Consider the following 18,692-nt stretch of genomic DNA (forward strand, 5'->3'; position numbering starts at 1 on the left):
GCATGAAACTGTGTGCCAAAAAAAGACGGAAGAGGGAGAGAGAAAGGATAGACCAAATGCCGGCGGCAAAATCACATCGTCTGAGGGGCTGTGAAGGTTACGCGGCATTTTGGGCCTTTTACGAGGAGGCACCAGGAGCAACTCAGTAAAGTGTAGATTGAATGGAAGAAGCTGCGTATGGGACATATAGTATGTGGTAGGGCATAAAGCCATTGGAAATGTGAAAGCGCACAAATAACGTGTACAGGCAGGAGGGATCCGACACACACAAGCACTTACTGGCAACTGCGTTTTTATTGAAAAACACAAAGGTTATACACGAAAACAAACTATGTATTAAAGAAATATGATGCCGATTAGCACGTGCTCCTGCCCGTGTAGAGTGATAGACGATTTGCTGACACACTTGTTACTATGTTCATTGATAAAGAAGGCCTCAACCAGTCCATTAACAATCTGATCCTTATACCTGTACAACACCACAGTCTCATCAAACAAAGGGTGACACCCACATTTTTTATAATGCGCAGCAAGTTTTCCGCCCGCAGAATTCGTTATTGTAAACAAATGCTCTCTTAGATGGACGATTACACAGCGTTCTTGTCTGGCCCACATACACGGACTTACATGACAGCGGAATTCTGTAAACCTTGCCAATCGTACAACGAACTAAAGGCTGCGCATGGTTAACACCGCACTCATTCCTCCCTTTTTGGACGATCCTTGTTATTAACAATGCGGCAGAGATTGCCCACTTTTGCTTTTGCCGAATACACAAACAACACACAGGACGATGCGCTGTGTGTTCTTTTTCTTGTAGTGGGTTGTCCAGTGTGGTCTTATTCCACTTTGCCATCTTTTACGCATTTTGTTTTTCAAAGATGTATTACTAACTTACTCAACTTGCAATTGTGTTGACACAGCATTTAATCCCGTTCCTGCGCATCTGCATAGGAGGGCTCCTTGGACCTGGCCCCTGCGATGTTGGTGCAGGGCCTGGAGGGCAAGGCTTGGTCTACATCCTTTCTGGGTACCCATGGAAAGCAGGTGAATGCCTCCAGAAGTGGGTCGTTTTGACGTACACTCGAAATTAGCAGCAGACAGACTGCGTCTGCTCGCAGACCACCCTGGTAGTATGACAACCATGTATGTAGCTCTGACCTAGTTACTGACGGGAAGACTTAATAAAAAATCAACTGCCCATCTGTTGAACCGACAAAAACGGGGGATGTGAAGCTTTCTAAAACCAAGTCCAACACCAAATTAACCAGCCCAGTACTGAGCACCTGTTTCCTATCGAGACGGTCTGCTGCACTGCAGTTGTGCTCTCTAGAGCTTTACTGATGCAGGCAATCCGTGACCTTCCGTACCGTACAACCATTGTCGTTAGATGGAGGTGCGCATTTTCTGTGTAATTTTCCACGCCCATACAAATCAAAATTGCTTTGACTGTGCTGGAATGTCCCAATGAGATAGACGTCAGCTTCATAACATGAGGGACCCAGGTTCAGTTCAGATCACGGGAAGTGTTTTAATGTTTTTTCACTTCACCCACGATCGTCACCATCAGAAAAAGTTGGCTTTCCTGCAGTGCATTTTGGATGGGCTACAGACACATCAGGGAGAGGCTGGAAGCTCCACTTCAGTAAATGAAACTGTGCCAAGTACAGTATGTGCCTGAAGCTTAAGCATTGTACATGAGCCAAGCCAGGGAGGAGTGGTTATAGGTTAAATCCTTGTCAAGAAAGATCACAAAAAGTTCAATGTGAAATGTGAATCACTAAGCTTGCAAGCTTGTAAAATCTAAACTTGACACTCTATTGTACAAGATTTCATGCTCAGCTGTGGAATTGTGGAACGATGGGGGCAACAACTGGCAGAAAAAGCCATTAGCATGCAGTTCATATGTTTATGTAAATATTTAAAAAGGTACTGCTATGAAATTTTCGTGTTACATTTTTCCCATTGCTATGGGCGCCTACCAGGCCACGAATCGTAGAATGGAACATTAGATGGTCGACAGCAGGGTAAATAATTATTTTGAGCCTGGTTTATTCATGTCAGTTTCAGCTTCGACAAAACGAACACCAAGGCAGCTGCCATGAGAGAATGGCACTCTTGATGTCACTGTTCTCATTGCATCATGGTCAGACTGGACGCGCGCGCTAGAGTGAGTGGACGTATTTAGAGGCTGGCCGTGTTCACACGCGTCTGGGCCACACTATATCAGTCCCAAAACAGTGACATGATACACAAGGCAGTGCAATGTGCACCATCAGCAGCCAGTGTGTTGGCTAAATCACTGGAGCCCGAATATCAGCAGTTTGGGGTGAACTCCACGGCGAGGCACTCCACGCGTCTTGCACCAGCGTCGAAAGGGTATTCATTCGGAGCTTTCTCATGCGTGCAAAGATTGAAATTGATTCAAAATAGGTTATTCCGAATGGTTGCTACTAAAATCTTCATCTACAAAGGAAACTTTTTGCATAGTTATCTCAGCTTTGATATTTCGTGTCAGCACTCCTTTAAGTAGAGCCTAACATGCTCTACTTAATATATTAATAAATAAATAAATAAATTAATTAATATAAATAAAACCTTAATATATTACTTTGTTTATTTACCTTAAAAGCCCACGGGGCATTAGGCCAGTACTTCTCGAGTTACATAATTACAATTAAATCGCACTAACAAAAGAATTACAGGCCACTGTACTGGAAACATTATGCACTAAGTTCATACCACAAGCTAGGTGCAGCACTGTGGAGGCTACATTGTCGTCAACAGTGCGCCTAACTCGCCGTGAAGGGGTCCTGAAAGGACATTCCCTTCTCCCCTCTCGGCAAGTGGAACCGCAAGGCCCCGGCGCCGTTTGTCGCTTCCTTCGCGGTGAGCTAGGCGCCCTGATGGGGCGGGATGTGGACAACAATGTAGCCTCCACAGTGCTGCACCTAGCCTGTTGAATGAACTTTAGGTATTCTTTGAGCAACGCCATAGCTCCTACTTAAACTCTTGGTGCACGATAGCTGGGACACCCTGTATAAGTCGACTACGCTCTCACAGCACCGTTTTTGCCACCACTGCCCTCCAGAATTCAGGGTCGGCTCCTAGTTCAAGGGAACCGCGGGCAAGGGCATATAATGCAATGCCAGGTGCACTTACGCGCACACACACCCACTCCTCAACCGCAAAGGCTGAGAACCAAGATTTCACACGGCAAGCGATACAACGGTGCATCATCCTGGTGACTGATTGATTGCAGGGTTTAACGCACCAAAGCTGCACTTGGGCTACGAGGCCCGCCGTAGTGGAAGGCTCTGGATTAATTCCAACCACCTGGACATCTGTAACACGTGGCGGCATCGTGACACACGGGCATATTGTGGGTTTCTTTTGCTTGTTAGGAAATTTGCGTATTTGCTTGATCCATGGTGTTTCTCTTGATGTTGCTCCTCTTGATGTGGAAACATTTAGTGTGGTCTTTGTAGGCAACCTTTTTTGGCTTACAATGAGCTTCTATCGTACGAAGGTTTTGTTTTCTCTCCTTGTAGAAACATAGTGTGATCTTTGTAACTTTCATTGTGCATCGGTTTTTGTTTAAGTGCTCTCGCTGTTACTTCTTCCTTGTATATGTGTACATATGTATACATTTGTTTGTGTGTGACCAATGCTTTCTAATTGATATGTATTCATCACTACCACGTGAGAATGTACCTTTTCCTAATACCCTTCAGCTTGGTCAATAGAGGACTGCAGTATGTACTAAATAAAATAACATAAAAATAAAACAAGCATTGCCTTTTCACCTCCATCTAAAAAGCATCCAGCGCGCAGGGATTGCACCCACTTCCTTGGGAACAGCGACGCTTGTACGCAAATTTTCACCTGGAGCCAGGTAAATGCAACGTTCCCCGACGAAACACAGAGCAGCGTCTGGCCTGCCCCCGCTACACATGTGCACTTTATTTCCTCTACAACGTCACGGCCACGGCGGCTTCTCGTCGGGGGCGTACTCCCGGCCGTAGAGCTTGCTCTTGCCCCGAAACCTGGTCATGCTCAGGTCGGTCTGCCGGTCGACGTACCACCCCACGGCGAGGCCGACGCAGAGCACTGGCACGCCCTTAAAGAGCTTCATCCGGCGCCAAACCGTTGCAAGGTCCATGCTGCGATATATAAGAAGGTTGGGAGAGGAGGGGGGGGGGGGGGGGAGTAGGGGGGTACTTACACCGGTGGAAATGCAGGACGGGCAACAAATCCGAACGCTCTCAAACGACTACTCAAGGAACTTCACCGTGTCCATTGCTAAGGGCAGCCTACGTTGGGATTTGCGCCAGCATCGTAGGAAAGTACAGTCGAGCCTTGTCATAATGAAGTAGCATTGGGGCAGTAGTTTAGTTCATTATATCCGATATTCGTTGTAACAGTAGAGGTAAAAATCGTCTCGTACAAATCGACAATCTGGCTCACGCAAAAATCCCACATAATAAACGCATTATTGTAAGCATCGAACCTGCTAGGTAATCCTTAGCTGTCTCCTTTTGGCATTTGAAACTAAATGGACCAGAACCTGGCAACGTGAAATTACAACAGCACAAAGTACATTTGACAATCCTAATTTATTTGAAGGACATGCGACCTCTGCCTGGTGGCTGTTCACAGCACTGTCGGATGAAGTTTTTCACAGTGTCCACGCACGAAAGGGCCTTTTCTACTTTTGCAGTTCTGCAAGCTGTTATCTTCTATATTTTATATTTTGCTTTTTCGAACTAATTGATTGATTGATTGTTGGGGTTTTAACGCGCCAACGCAACGCAGGTGATGAGGCGCGCCGTAGTGGAGGGCTCCGGATTAATTTTGACCACCTGGGAATCTTTAACGTGCGCCGAAATCTCGCACACACGGGCATTTTTGCTTTTCGCCTCCATCAGAAAAGCGGCCGCTGTGGCCGGGAATCGAACCCGCGACCTCGTACTCGGCAGTGCAATGCCTTAGCCACTGAGCCACCACGGCGGGTGCTTTTTCGAACTAGCTATCGGGTTTAGAGCTTCGCGTGAACAAAATAGTTCTTCATTATAGCCAATATCGTGCCTGGCTCTGGCAGCTTGCGTTTAGTTATAAAAAGAATAAGTGTCACTGAAATAAAGCGTGACCAACCAAAGCTCATATTTAGTTCGCTATAGCCGATAATTCGCTATATCAGTGTTCGTTATAACAGGGTTCGACTGCACTCAGACTGAAATATTTTTTGACAATATATTTCACAACAAAACAGGGATAGACAGAAATTGCTATTGAGTGAGTCATGACTGTTTCGCTAAAGACAGATCGCCCCTGTAAAATAAAAGAAATACATTGTACAACCGAATCATTTAAACATGCTTCTTTTTTCCCTAAAACTATTAGCGAATGGAATAAGTTACCCAATGATGTTGTATCAATTATGTCTAATGATGTATTTGCGTGTTATTTCTAATGTATCTTCGTTGAACATGCTGGGTTCTGGCCTGGCATTATGCTTTTAATGATATTTCTGTTTGCCTGTGTTTTGTACAAATTTCTACTCCCCCCCCCCCTTTCACTGTAATGCCTTGAAAAGGCACTGTGGGTACTATGATAAATAAACAATAAAATAAATATACTATACATTCATAGTTTTTTTTTTTTTTTTTTTTGGAGCCCGCCTTATCCCCAAGGGCACCTAAGCACTCCTTACGACGTAGTGATTGTGAAAGCGCGATTGTCCTATTGCAGAATATGTCCTCTAATCATCACCGATATCCGTTCTCTTTAGTGTCTTTTCATTATCTCTGTTACAATTGGTTCACACATGCCCATGTTAGCATCGCCAAGCTAATTTAGCAGGAACACACACAGCTGTTTGCCGAAGCACTACTTGTGTAATCAGCATGCTTAAATTACTCCGGCACATTCTTTTAATTTCAAGGCCACACCACATTCGCTAGGTCTGCCTTTAATCAACTATAAGTGCTGAGATGTCGTGGTGTTAAGGATTTATGCCAATCTCACATTCCCAACGTTCTGGTTCAAACCTCACCCAGACCCAATTTTATGATACTATCTTCTGAACTCAACAGCCCTTTTTTTCATTCTTTGAGGTGTTGGCCATCTGCGCTACAGGGACATAGGACTTTCAACATACTGAGTTAACTCTTTTTTTATTGTATTTAAAGGGGCATGCGGAAAAACACAGGTTTGCTTCTTTCGAAAAAGATTGCCTCGTTAGAGTCACACTGACGGCACTTTTAATGCACACTTCGCTCAAACAAGCTATATAATGTAGAAATAAGGGAATGGCTATGCGCCAAACAAATTTCCCGCAACAGAACCCGTGATGTGATATGCCCAGCTGTGTGATTGGCTGAGGTCGGCAAAAGCAAACACAAATTTAGCAGGGCTCATATGCTTGCCAAAGGAGCTATGTGCGCTTAAATGTAATGCATACTCATTTTACAGCAGTAAGAATGATGGGGTAAACAATGAAAGTTACGAAAATACCGTAAACGTAGAAGTACCGATGTGCACTGCTTTTGGTACTGGGTGGACTAAGCTTTTTTTAGCTGCACAGCAGGCCGCCGTTTTGGTGTTGTCTTACACGACACTGGCTGATTGGCGTAAGCGACGTTGCCTTACGTGACCCTGTTTGTCGAGCATACTCCATGTTTCACGCAACAATTACTTTCTACCGTAATAAAAAAAAGCCAGGAGCAAATACGGTAAAAAAAAAAAAAAAAAACAAAGCAACGGTGAACAACGTAACGCCATCTGGGAGGACTGATGGTAAGCAAGGCTGCATAGCCTAATGACGCACAGAAAGTTCGTTTGAATACCCGCCCTCATGACATCAGGGCAGACGTCACGAAAACACGATTGGGCAGGAGAATCAAAATTTTAACCTTCACTGATCAATTTCTCCATGAATACGGCGTCATTTGCTGCTGGACAAGTGCTGGGGGCACTCTAATACACGAGATATTTTGAATAGAACAAACTTGTATTTTGTCTGCATGGCCCCTTAACGCGCCGACGCAACGCAGGCGATGAGGCGCGCCGTAGTGGAGGGCTCCGGATTAATTTTGACCACCTGCGCTCTTTAAAGCGCGCCGAAATCTCGTACACACGGGCGTTTTTGCTTTTCGCCTCCATCAGAAAAGCGGCCGCCGCGGCCGGGAATCGAACCCGCGACCTCGTGCTCAGCAGCGCAATGCCTTAGCCACTGAGCCACCGCGGCGGGTAATACTTCCAGCAATGGGGGCACAAAACTTGGTGTACTTTAAACCACCTTGAAATCATTTTGGTTTTCAGACATTGTGAGTTAAAGATGGCAGACTAGGCTGGAAGACATTATGGCTAAAGAGCCCTTGAAACGCTTTATATGTAACAAAATTAGCAGCCATGAGGTTGCGTGATCGAGGTCACTTAATTAGACGGTGGCTTTTTCAGTAGCAGCAACTAGCTCACAATTACACCGCAAGGTCTACAATTTCTTGCACTTGTTTTGAATTCCTAACATCTTTTGGCACAGCCATGCATCCCTTCCACGAGTATACATCGCTAAGCAGAGGTTCTTGCCATTGGTCAGCTTTTTGCCTGAGCTTTTGGTACTGCACAAGCATCAGCTGCTTTCCTTCGACACCAACACTTTTAATTTATCGTGGGCAGTCGTAATTACACGATGCCGTGTTCACGCATTTTCATTTTTTTTTATAAGCCTGTCTTGTCAGGCTGTTCCGGCTAGTAGCTGGTTGCATGCAAATACGTAATTGCGAAGTGCAAGTACAAAGCATTTGGTGAAAATGACTTCCCCTGCTTTAGACTGTGCTTCCCCACGAGTGCAAAACGACTGATATGCACAGCCACTATTGTAAAAACACAAACTGATAGCCACTGGAATCCCTCTGCCCTTTTGACACACATTTTATCCCCCTTGAGGCGACGCTGATACCCTTACTTTTCCCTTAACTACGAAGCAGGGGAGTTCCCACGGCGTGTATACTGGAGCGGAGTTTCGCACCCTGTACGTTATACAACCTTGGTAAACCATGTGTGCACGGGTGCGGTGTGGGAAAGTATTTTCGTCGCTACACCCACAAGTGTTTCGTCAACGTGAAATCACACCACGACGCACCAGGTTTTGCGCATCTGGAGCTGCCAATGGCATCAACAAGGATTACAAAAACTAGGGAGCAGACACTGCCACATTAGCGGACGTTACAGAGCGCAGAAACCCCCCTAAAAGGTTAACTTATACATGAAGCCGACTACTACCAATGTCGTTTTCGCACAATCGAAGTTTTGAAAGCAAAGAACACTGATCGCTGCCTCGGTTACGAGACGCGCCAGCCCTCCTGAAACTTACCCGAACCGGACCTATTCACTCTGTGCAGCCTTGCTGTTCTTGTAGCGCTGAGTGCGCGAGTAGTCGCCGTAGATCAGCCACGCGGTGACGACCGGCGTGAGGACGGTGACGGCGTAGCGTCTGCACACTTGCAGCACGGGTCGGAGAGACGATACGGTGGCAGGTCCAGGCGCTGCCATGCAGCGAGCTGAGACGCCGCACAGAGGCCCCTACGGTGACGCACCGCTGCTGGGCGGTTATGAAGAAGTTCGCAACGATTAGGCCTCACAAATTTGCGCTCTTAAATAACTGAAAGCAACGGCAGACTCACATACAAACCTTCGGCAAATGCTTGTTGCGGCGTGACCTTTGAGTGCTCTTTTCTTATGACTACGACTCGGTCTTTGGATTGGCTGCAATAATCGGCTTGTTATTCAAAAACAAATTTTACTACAGTGAATTAAAGGTACACTCGGTGTGCGGTGTATTTAAACGCGGTGGCAACAAATTTAATAGCCTAACAATAATAACTGATTTATTAATTAGAACCTTCAAAGCCATTGCTGATTGACTGATGGTAGAGAGAATGGTTTCGCAAGTTTTACTGGTTTGACTGGAAGCAAAACATCAGCTGCTGCGTTTAATAGGCATCTCTGAACTACTACATCGCAGAACAGCGTTCTCCTAATGAGCCATGCGAAAACTATTTTGCATTCTTAATCGCTTCTCTTGTGCACAACCACTGTAACCGCTGTAACCGTTGTAACTTCGGGCAATACACACTGAAATATGGCGGGACGGCTGATCCCGTCGTGGGAATGGTGCGGCGCGGCTTCATCCTCCAGTGGGGACATAATGACATAACGAGAAGACGACGGTTTTACTACAGCCCGTTGCGCGTGTTTCGTGGGCTCCCGAACCCTCGGGGCCAATGGACTGTGCGACGCAAAATTGTTGTCTTCGGAACGCTCTGATGTGCGAAAGTGCGCCCGCGTAAATTGCTTCGGTGCGGATACGACGTGCGCGACTTCCGCGAGACGGACAGTGCGACTGTGCGACCACGTGAACCCCGCCTACTCCCGACACCGTGAGGCGTAAAAGGTGTCCATTTTCGGCTGGTTAAATATGATCGGGATGCGTTGCGAAAATGCGGACTTGCCCCGCAGCGAGCCAAGGTAGCCCTACGCGCCCAGCCGCCTACGCTCGCTAAAAGGCGCGGCTCCGCCACGAATATGGATCGGATATTTCACGAGAAGGTGAGGGACAACTTTTCTGTGAGGTTCCTTTGCCGCGTGTTCGGCTGAGACTGCAATGTTTGCCTTGCTCATCTCTTCGGAAAGCTCTCCGGTGTGCGTAAAAGTGCTTGCTTTTCGCGGGGCGCACCCTGTAGATGTTGACATGAAGCGTATATTAGCGCAGCCAGAGTTCTGCCTGTTTCGGTTTGTGGGATACCGTGAAGTTTAGTGTTGTCATTCTTGTAGGACTGCGGTTACAGCAAACATTATTTCGGTGAAACCGCGAAAATGTACCCTAATAGTCTCGTATTTGCCAAAACATACGGCAATTTACGTTGACGTAACAATGTAGCGGGTTGAGGCTTTCGTTTGGAGAAGCCCGCCGAAAGTTCTACTCCGGTGAAAGCCAAGCACGGAACGCTTTGACGGGTATCTTTCTCCCTGTCGAAGCATTGCCACAAGGCCGAAGCTAAGCAGACGACTTCGTTAGTTTGCGAAATATAAACAATGTTTTTATGCCCGCTGTATCGACAGCGATATGAAATTTACCACGCTGTCGTAGCGTGTAAAAAATAAATTGAGTGATGGCCTAGAAAAAGTGCGTTACCGAAATGCAGAGCCTTGCTTCATGTGCCTTGAAAATGCACTACTCTACCCCAGCTAAAATAATAATAGATATAAGTATGGGAAGATAACAGCTATGAAACAAAAGGTGACATTTAAACCCAGAGCCTCTGCTCACAAGTAAGAGGTGATGCCTTCTCATCCTATTCAAGCAATTAGTTCTATTAAAGCGCAAAGTTGGGCACATTGATTGCTAACAAAATTATGGTGCTGGTGATTATTACATTGGACGAGGCTAAAAAAAGGACAAAGTGCTCGCTAACACGAGCTTTAGCTTCACCTGATATAGAGTTTACTAGCACCACAAATTGCTGAGTTACTCCTTCGATGTGACCAATGGTGAAGAACATGTGCGATCGTGCGTGTATTCTTACCCCGAACATGTGGCCAGGATCTTTAGCACTTTCACGCTGGTTATATAGCTGTGATAGCAACAGAAGCTGTATTTTGAAAGAAGAGGTTTACCAATGCCTGGGTAGCTGAAATTGCGTTCCTCTTCTCTTTTTCTCCCGCCTCCCGTGCGAACGGTGCAGCAAGAGGGCTCCCTGTGTGCCCAGCACTGCCTCAACGGCCTGCTGCAGGGCGAGTACTTCACAGCCGTGGACCTGGCCGCCCACGCCCAGCAGATCGACGAGCAGGAGCGGCAGACCATGGCCGAGGGGGGCCTCAACAGCGACGACTACCAGCAGTTCATGCATGTGCGTCTCTCCAGGCAGCTGGCTTGCCTTGTTTGTTTGTTGACCCGCCTGACCCTTGACCTATTTATTTATTGACTTGCACAGTACAATTAACAAAAAAAGAGTACACATCAGGCTTAACATCGCACCAAAGAGTAGTTGCAACGTGTTTTTAACCCTTTCGCTGTCACTGACGTACGGTACTGTTACGTTTTGGCCGAGCTGGGCTCCAGGCCGACGCAGGAAGTCGACGCCGAAGGCGCCTTGTTTACTGCGGCTCACTTGCCGACAGAAGAGAGAGAAAAGACCCCAGCGGCGGAGTTCGCGTTTGCTTTTAAGCCCCGTCGTCGCAAGGGAGAGTGGGAAACAGCACAAGCGTAGTTATTCCACGTGCGCTGCGGCACGCGAAAATGCCGATCAGTTCTGGCTGGCGTCTCCCGTTTCTTACACGTGTGCTCGACTGCAAACGCTTTGGAACGACTGGTCTTGCTTCGACGCTGATTGAACGCGCACAAACACACCTGCGCTCTAGCGCCACAGCTATCGGCCAGTTTGGCTGGTTCTAACACGAGCGTTTCAGTGCAGACGCTTGGTTAGATTGAAAGTACGCTTGCGCTGCAGCGCAACTGTACGTTTTCGTATTTCCCCTCCGCAGTGTGACTGACGTAGCGGTACGTTTTCTATTGTGTGTTCGAAAATTCGCCCCATGGCTCAAAGTTGGCACGCCTGGACTGTTCGCGCCATCTGTCGAATGTTTCTAGTAGCTTGTATTTTCACTCGCAAGCTCTCTTGACTGTATTTTGAATAGTACGGAGCGACCGCACCCAGCTTTCGTTGCTGGGAGGGCATGGTCGCTCCGCACACTGTATATCTGCAGGATGAGTGACCATGCGGCATGCGTGCGATTACAGGTACAAGGGTTGTTGGGCCATCCGCTACGAGTTTCCAAGTTTTTTTTATTATTATTATTCTGTTTCCGCGTCTGCTATGCCGCACCAGGTTAGACGAGCGCACCGTTGCCTCTCCAATAGACCTAAACATGGCTCAGTCGCCACTTCCACTCGCTCGCCGCGCTCTCACTTTCTGGTGCCCACAGCACACGAGGTTGTTGTATCCTCTTTTAATCTCTATCTGCCATCATGATTTCGCAACGTGCCATTCCTGTGTGTTTTGCGGGCTGCTGAAAGTGCCCCCTCCATGAACACGGTTACTTTTGGATGGCTGACCGCGCATGGCCTTCGACTGCGGACAGGAGTGATGGTTGTTCCGATTCCGATCCGTATATGAGCCGAGCTCGGACTCACATTTTGAGTTTCTCATCCGAGGAAGGGGTGTGAGTTCCACAGTGTCAGGTTCTGATGTTGAAACGGGGAGGTCGTCATCCCAAGAGCGTGCACGGCAGACTGAAAATATGTGGAAGAAACACCCACGCTCTTTCTTTCCGACGCGTTACATTCTTGACGCTATCATAGTCAAATAGATCGCTATGCTCCTCCCCTGATATTCCGGAAACCAAGCCGACACTGGGGGTGCATCACGGCCAGAAAACCCCCGATAGTGAAAGGATTAAAAAGGGGGGATTGCAGCAAAAGAAAATCCCGACGAAGCAACATCCACGCTTGGCTCAAACACCTAGAGTCCACGCCGCTTTACAAGTACGCCAACGTCGTCATCGACTGGGGCCGGCTTACACAATCCCCTCAACGTTATGCGCGCTATAAAACGCGGTCCCTTCGCCGCTCCGCCTATGCGTCGCATCTACACAGGGGTTCCCGCGAGGGGAGGTGGGAGCTTTTTCCGAGTCGGCCATTGATGATGATGATGATGCCTATTGGTTTCCCCTTTGAAGCGGGGTGATGACATGTCATCTTACTCTTGGTTTAATACTAGCGCTGCTTAGGGCAGGCACTAAAGCTTATTAGGCCCGAAATACTTTCTTTTCCCTGTTACAGGTGGTAACCGTCCTAAGCAATATTCCCCTCTCTGTCCACCAGCATTCTAATCTTCTTTTCATCCCCTCGACAGCCTTGAAGTTAACTTCCTCTGTGCTACCCTTAAATCCTAGGGCTTCTGGAAGCCGAATATTTCCCCCATGTAGATTTGGATGGATACCCTCGCATTCTAACACTATGTGCCGCATAGTTTCTGTTTCTTTTCCGCAGACCTTGCATACCCCATCATTTTGTGAATACTTCCCCACAAAGCTCTTAGTTCGCAGGCAACCTGCTCTAGCCTCAAAAAGCAAAGCACTGCCCTGGGAATTATCGTAGAAATTTTCCTTTCTGATGTTCAATTTCTCAGCCCTGTACATCTCTAACGATGTTTTAGCTCCCATTTATCTCTCCATTTATTCGTTTCAATCTGCCTTGCCTCTTTTTTGGTTACCTTGGCTGTTTTGGATTCTCCACTGTTCATCGTTAGCCTTCTAGTCTTCTTTAACCAGTGCGTGTCTGAAAAAGTTGGCCTTCCTTCAGTTCGTTTTTGATGCGATATACACCAATCATTGAGACAGAGACAGCTTCGCTTTAAAAAAAGAAGAAAGAAAAAGGTGGAAGAGCATAAAGTTTAAAGAAACCAAACGATAGAACAATGAAGGAGATAACTGCGAATCATTATTACGTCAGTAAATAAACGTGCGCTTTAATAGAATCTGTCCATTGGCAAATGGTAACTTATTCTGCTTGGAGATCGTGTGTGCAAAATTTCTGGGGGAAAAAAAAAATGATATACAATGGTTATGAATGAGCTGATCGATGTCACATCCGCCCTGAAAAATTGTGGTGACAGTCAATTGTTAAGTCCAGGATGGAGTGCTAGCAGATTTTTTTCCCTTCCCCATTTTGGGTGATGAAATGGGAGGTTTCTTTGATTGAGTGGTTGTCTATGACATGGAACTGAATCATAAGCTATTATTGTAGCCACTGAGTACTAAGCTGTACTTTAAAACAAGGACAGTAGTTTGTTGCATTTTTTTTTTACCATATGGGAATTCACTGTGTGTAATGGTGGCTGTTTCGATGCACATGCAGAAAAATGCTCCCACAGTGTTCCTTGCTACAAACAAGTGGAAATTGGAGTTGTACTATCGTGATACATTGAAATGCAAACAACGGAGCGCATTGCTTTCAGTACATGCCGCGCATCCTGGCGGCAGGCTGCGTACGTGCAGTACGAACAAGCTACGGGAGTTCGTGTCCAACATTGGTATGGAAAGACCATCGTTCGTCGTGTGAACATTTTGGTTTGTCTTTGCGGTGAACGCGGCGCACGCTAACGCGAGCGTTATCTAACTTCGTTCCTGCGCTGAGTGAAAACGGCGCATGTAGCTATGTTTCTTTATTTTTTTATTTCGCGCATAGCGGCCAACAGACGATGGAAATGCAATGGTCTCTCTATATCAAAATTGGTCACGAACTCCCGTAACTTGTTCGTACTGCGCATACACGGCTCGGTGCCAGGATGCGCGGCATGCACTGAAAGCCACGTGCTGCGTTGTTTGTATTTCAATTTATCACGATACGTAGTACGTGCCGAAGCCACTCCTGGCCTATGAGCCACACTCGATAAGTGGAGGGATCCAAGCAGCGCGCAAAGGCCATAAGTGTGAAGCCGTGCTCTCTGCAATGCCAGCATTGTTGCGATTGCAATTGCTCTGCGATTCAAAGTGGTCACTTTGCCCTGCTGTGCTGCACTGCCCGTGTGCATCCAGTGAGTCTCTCCCAACCTTCTCTTGCCCGAGCGCAGCAGCCGTCGGGGAACCTGGACGACAGCGGCTACTTCTCGGTGCAGGTGATTGCCAGTGCCCTCAAGGTGTGGGGCCTGGAACTGGTCCCCTTCAGCAGCACCGACCCCGTGGCACAGGCCGCGCAGGCCGATCCCACGTGCGTATGCCACTCCCCCCTCTTCCCCCTACGACCACAGGGGGGTCGTAGGGGGGTCGTAGGGGTCGTAGGGGTTCCATATACTAGCCCTTTGATGCCCAATGTTGCTCAGGAGCAACAACTCAAACAGTACTATTCGGGGCTCGCGCTGTCGGCGGCTCCTGTCGTCGTCGTTGCTGTAACCGTCGTCTCATGTACTGTATTTACTCGCATAATGATCGCACCCCTGAAGTTTGTCGTCAAAGTTCGATTTTTTAAATTTCCCGTGCGATGAACGCAGCCTGAACTTGGCGCAGCAGTATGTCGTATGCGTGCCCAGTCTAGCTGATGATGATCGTGCTCACCTCTGTTTCTTTCCCTTGCAAAGCAGACATGGCTACGTTATTGCCGCAGACTTGCCGATATTAGCGATATCGGCAAGTAGCAGATGATGTCATGCTGGCCTGTTCTGGGCTTTCTCGGGCGGGCAGAGATTGAAATGGATTTGAAATATGTTATATTGAATGGCTACTGTTGAAACTTGCTGGGAGGTATCTCCCGATAAAAAGGAAGCGTTTTACATAGTTATCTCAGCTTTGAAATTTCGTGTCACTACTCCTTTAACACCGTCTGTTAACAGACGAGGATTCTCGTACCTTCGAAAATTAAAAAAAGAGAGGGCAGCACGTGTTCTAAAAAATAGCCTTGTTTATGCGTGTCAACTCACATCGACCTTGGGGGCTCAATGGGCTAGTTACCGGTGAACAAAATTGTGCAATTACGTTGTTAATACAAATGATAGCAATACAAACTTTTCATTATTGTCTTCACTGGAATCGTAAGTTACAGTGATCGGGATAGCTTTCTTGTTCAACTGATATATGGGCAGCCAGTGCCCACTCGGTCATTGTATCTGTCCTAATGAACCAAATTTTTTTTTGCTGACCTATTATTTGCAATGTCGGAAGTTTTTTAGATCATAAAAATGTTTTCACAATCTTAAGAAAAAAATTTTGATTCCCAAAGAAAAAAGTTTTGGGCATCAAAGGGTGAGAGGGGCACCTGGGGCTAGCGTAAATACAACCCGCTCGAAGCTGCCGGTGTCGTTGTGGGAATTATGGGAAGGGCGCAGATGTGCATTGGCTTGGCTTGCTATGTTTCAGTAGATTCGGAAAGACGTAAAGTGCAGCCAAAACAATGATGAAAGTGTTTGTTTACGTTGGAAATAGAAGGACGCTGGCACACGAGGCGGCTTGTAGCCAGCCCCATAACACCTTGTGCATTGGAAAAAAAAAAAAAAAAAAAAGCTGGTGGGCAATATTAATTCAAGTGCACCATGTACAGGGCTTGTTGAAAGTTTGTAGGTCGTGCCAAAGGTTAGTAGGCTGGTTTGAAAAATTTAGTTGTGGGTGTAGATGGCGAAAGTCATTGACGTGAAACCACAACTAGAAGAGGCATTATTCGAAGGATTGCCCTTGACAAAAGTGCAGCGATGCGTGCAGGACTTGTGCAGTAGAACGGACAATTGAGCTAGTCGGTAGCTGTTCATCTTGGTTGTTGAAAGCACTCACAAAACAGGAACGAAGGCAGAAAAAAGAGACAAGGCGTCATCTCTTTTCTCTGCCTTTGTCTCTGTTTTGTGAGTGCTTTCAACACCAAGGAGAACTAGTGCATCCTGCGGCCACTTACAAACGACAAGAGGGCGCGGAGAAGAAGGCCCTGGATATTCCATAAGTACGTTCTGTTCTCCCCTCCCCTCTTCCACACTGCCAGGCAGCTGCAGGCATACATCTGCAACTACAAGGAGCACTGGTTCACCATCCGCAAGCTTGGCGGCCGCTGGTTCAACCTCAACTCGCTGCTCTCGGGGCCCGAGCCCATCTCGCGCACCTACCTGGCCCTCTTCCTTGTGCAGCTGCAGCAGGAAGGTGCGTGCAATGTCTGGGCGCGCTTTTCTTTATTACTCCGTTTCAACTTTTCATTAATTAAGGGGGGACATAGCTCTTAAAACAGCTTCCCTTAATTTTAAGTAAACTCTGAATCCTGGTACCGCCGGGCACCCACCTTGGAACCGCAGCGATGGCTCAGAGGTACAGCACTCGCCTCGTATGCGGGAGGTACCGGGTTCGAATCCTGGTGCCGCCGGTCGCCCACCGGTTTCTTTAACGGGTACAGGCATCCCTGGTCGAGTGCGGACGCTTGAAAGGGGAATCCATGCCTGGAAAGCTGCCTTTACCCTTGCAAGGGGCCCCTGACCCTTGTCCATCTGGCGGGGCCCCCCGGCCATTATGCCGCGTTGCACCATTGCTGGGGGTGAGAGAGCCTGGCGGCATGTCCTGCCACAGGTGCTTGCGAGTTGAGCGTCCACCGTGGCTGCGGAAGGCACCATGTGCATTCGTGTGCCTTGGTGGCGCCGGGCACCTACCGGTAAAATAGGTACAAGTGACTCCCCGGCCTGGTGCTTGGCTCTTGTGTGGGACTACAACGGTTGGGAAGTTCACCCGGCTTGCATGGGAAATCGCCCCTATGGAAAGGGGCGGCTGCAAAAACGCAGGAACTTTTTTTTTTTTTTTTTTGACTAGGGCATTGCCTTGTGCACTTTTGTCGTGTAACCTCTCCTCAGCCTTCGTTTTTTTGCGCAAGTGAAATACACCATGGAATACCAACATGGCCAAACTTGCACCCTATTAAGCATGGGTACGGCTGGAGGAACGGGGGGGATGCATTTCTCAGTAGACAAACAGGGTGCTGACGATGATTACGATGATTTACGAAAGTGCAGTTGAACCTCGTTATAGCAAGAAGTTTTGTTGGTCACGCTTCATTCCAATGACACCCATTCTTTTTTTTACGAAACCGAAACCTTGAGAGCCGCGCAATATCGGCTATAACGAAGAAATATTTGGTTCCCGCGAGGCTCAAAACTCGACAGCTAGCATAATGAAAGTAAAATGTTAAAAAAGTGAAACAAAACAACCTTTTTTAGTAGCTTAAGGCCCTTTATTGCGTGGACACTTGTAAAAACTTCATTCCGCTCAGACTGTGAAAAGCCACCAGGCGAAGGCCACATCCTCCTCCAAGTAAAGAAGAAGGCCAGCCTGTTCAGCCAAACAAACTTTATTCTTTTTTAATGTCACGTTTTCACGTTCCGGTCTGTTCAGTTTGAAATGCCACAAGGGGACAGATTACGACTACCTCGTTAACAATGGGTTCGAAGCCTAGGACAATGCCTTTTTGATCTAGCATTGTTGCATGAGCCAGGTTGCCTATCTATTAGAGCCGATTTTTACCTTTATGGTTATAATGAATATCGGATATAATGAACTAATTTACTGCCCCAATAGTACTTCGTTGTAACAAGGTTAACTGTATACGAATGTGTATACTTTCAGCCTAACCGACGCGTGTCTTCCGTTTGTCTCGCTTTGCCCCATCCCAAACACAGGCTACTCCATCTTTGTGGTGGTGGGCCCGCTGCCACAGTGCCAGGCGGACGACTTCCTCGAGGAAGACGGTGACCGCGACTTGCAAGAGGCGCTCCGGAAAAGTCTTCAGGAGAGCCAACAGCAACAGCAGGACACAACGGCGACCGTGCCCCCCGAGACGACGTCCAGCCTCTCGGAAGACGAAATGCTCGAAGCGGCGCTTCGACTCTCCATGGAGAGCTGACCTTGGCCACGCGCCGAGCCAAACTATGCAAGACCACGCAGATGACGATTGTTGTGATGTGCGTGCTTTTTTTTTTGCGAGGCCAGCAAGGCCTCGCCACGCGAAAAATTTACGGACGCGGCCTCGTCGTGTTTGACGTTGTTTTCTCTCGCTAAAGTGCCCGGTATATGATAGTGTGGAGTCGGAAATAAATCTATGCAGCGCGCTGTTTTCGTTGTGCCTGTGTTCTCTGTGTGGTCTCTAAATACCTGTGCTACAAGAGCGTTTTGAA

The 18,692-nt window shown here is 47.5% G+C and overlaps 2 protein-coding genes across 5 annotated transcripts; one reads left to right on the forward strand and one right to left on the reverse strand.

The window, feature by feature from the left end:
* Positions 1-3,934: 3,934 nt before the first annotated feature.
* Nd-mnll (NADH dehydrogenase (ubiquinone) MNLL subunit) lies at positions 3,935-8,857 on the reverse strand. Of its 4 annotated transcripts, none has more exons than XM_077681071.1 (3): positions 8,696-8,857; positions 8,378-8,602; positions 3,935-4,163 (listed from the first exon to the last, which is right to left on the reverse strand). In XM_077681071.1, exon 3 carries the CDS (start codon positions 4,160-4,162, stop codon positions 3,980-3,982), a length of 183 nt encoding a protein of 60 aa, XP_077537197.1. In that variant the 5' UTR covers position 4,163; positions 8,378-8,602; positions 8,696-8,857; the 3' UTR covers positions 3,935-3,979. The 4 variants fall into 4 exon arrangements, with proteins under 4 accessions (XP_077537197.1, XP_077537196.1, XP_077537199.1 ...); XM_077681070.1 differs by having other exon boundaries at positions 8,688-8,849; XM_077681073.1 differs by having other exon boundaries at positions 8,378-8,605; positions 8,696-8,835.
* Positions 8,858-8,935: 78 nt separating this feature from the next.
* LOC144149484 (ataxin-3-like) lies at positions 8,936-18,631 on the forward strand. The gene is made up of 5 exons (XM_077681069.1): positions 8,936-9,612; positions 10,749-10,913; positions 14,637-14,773; positions 16,526-16,680; positions 18,198-18,631. The coding sequence occupies exons 1-5, from the start codon at positions 9,589-9,591 to the stop codon at positions 18,419-18,421; spliced, it is 705 nt and encodes a 234-aa protein (XP_077537195.1). The 5' UTR covers positions 8,936-9,588; the 3' UTR covers positions 18,422-18,631.
* Positions 18,632-18,692: the final 61 nt, after the last annotated feature.

The sequence above is a fragment of the Haemaphysalis longicornis genome, unplaced genomic scaffold (assembly GCF_048455015.1).
Source record: "Haemaphysalis longicornis isolate Haplotype H1 unplaced genomic scaffold, Haemaphysalis longicornis Haplotype H1 scaffold_8, whole genome shotgun sequence".
In the NCBI taxonomy this organism is placed as follows: Eukaryota; Metazoa; Arthropoda; class Arachnida; order Ixodida; family Ixodidae; genus Haemaphysalis; species Haemaphysalis longicornis.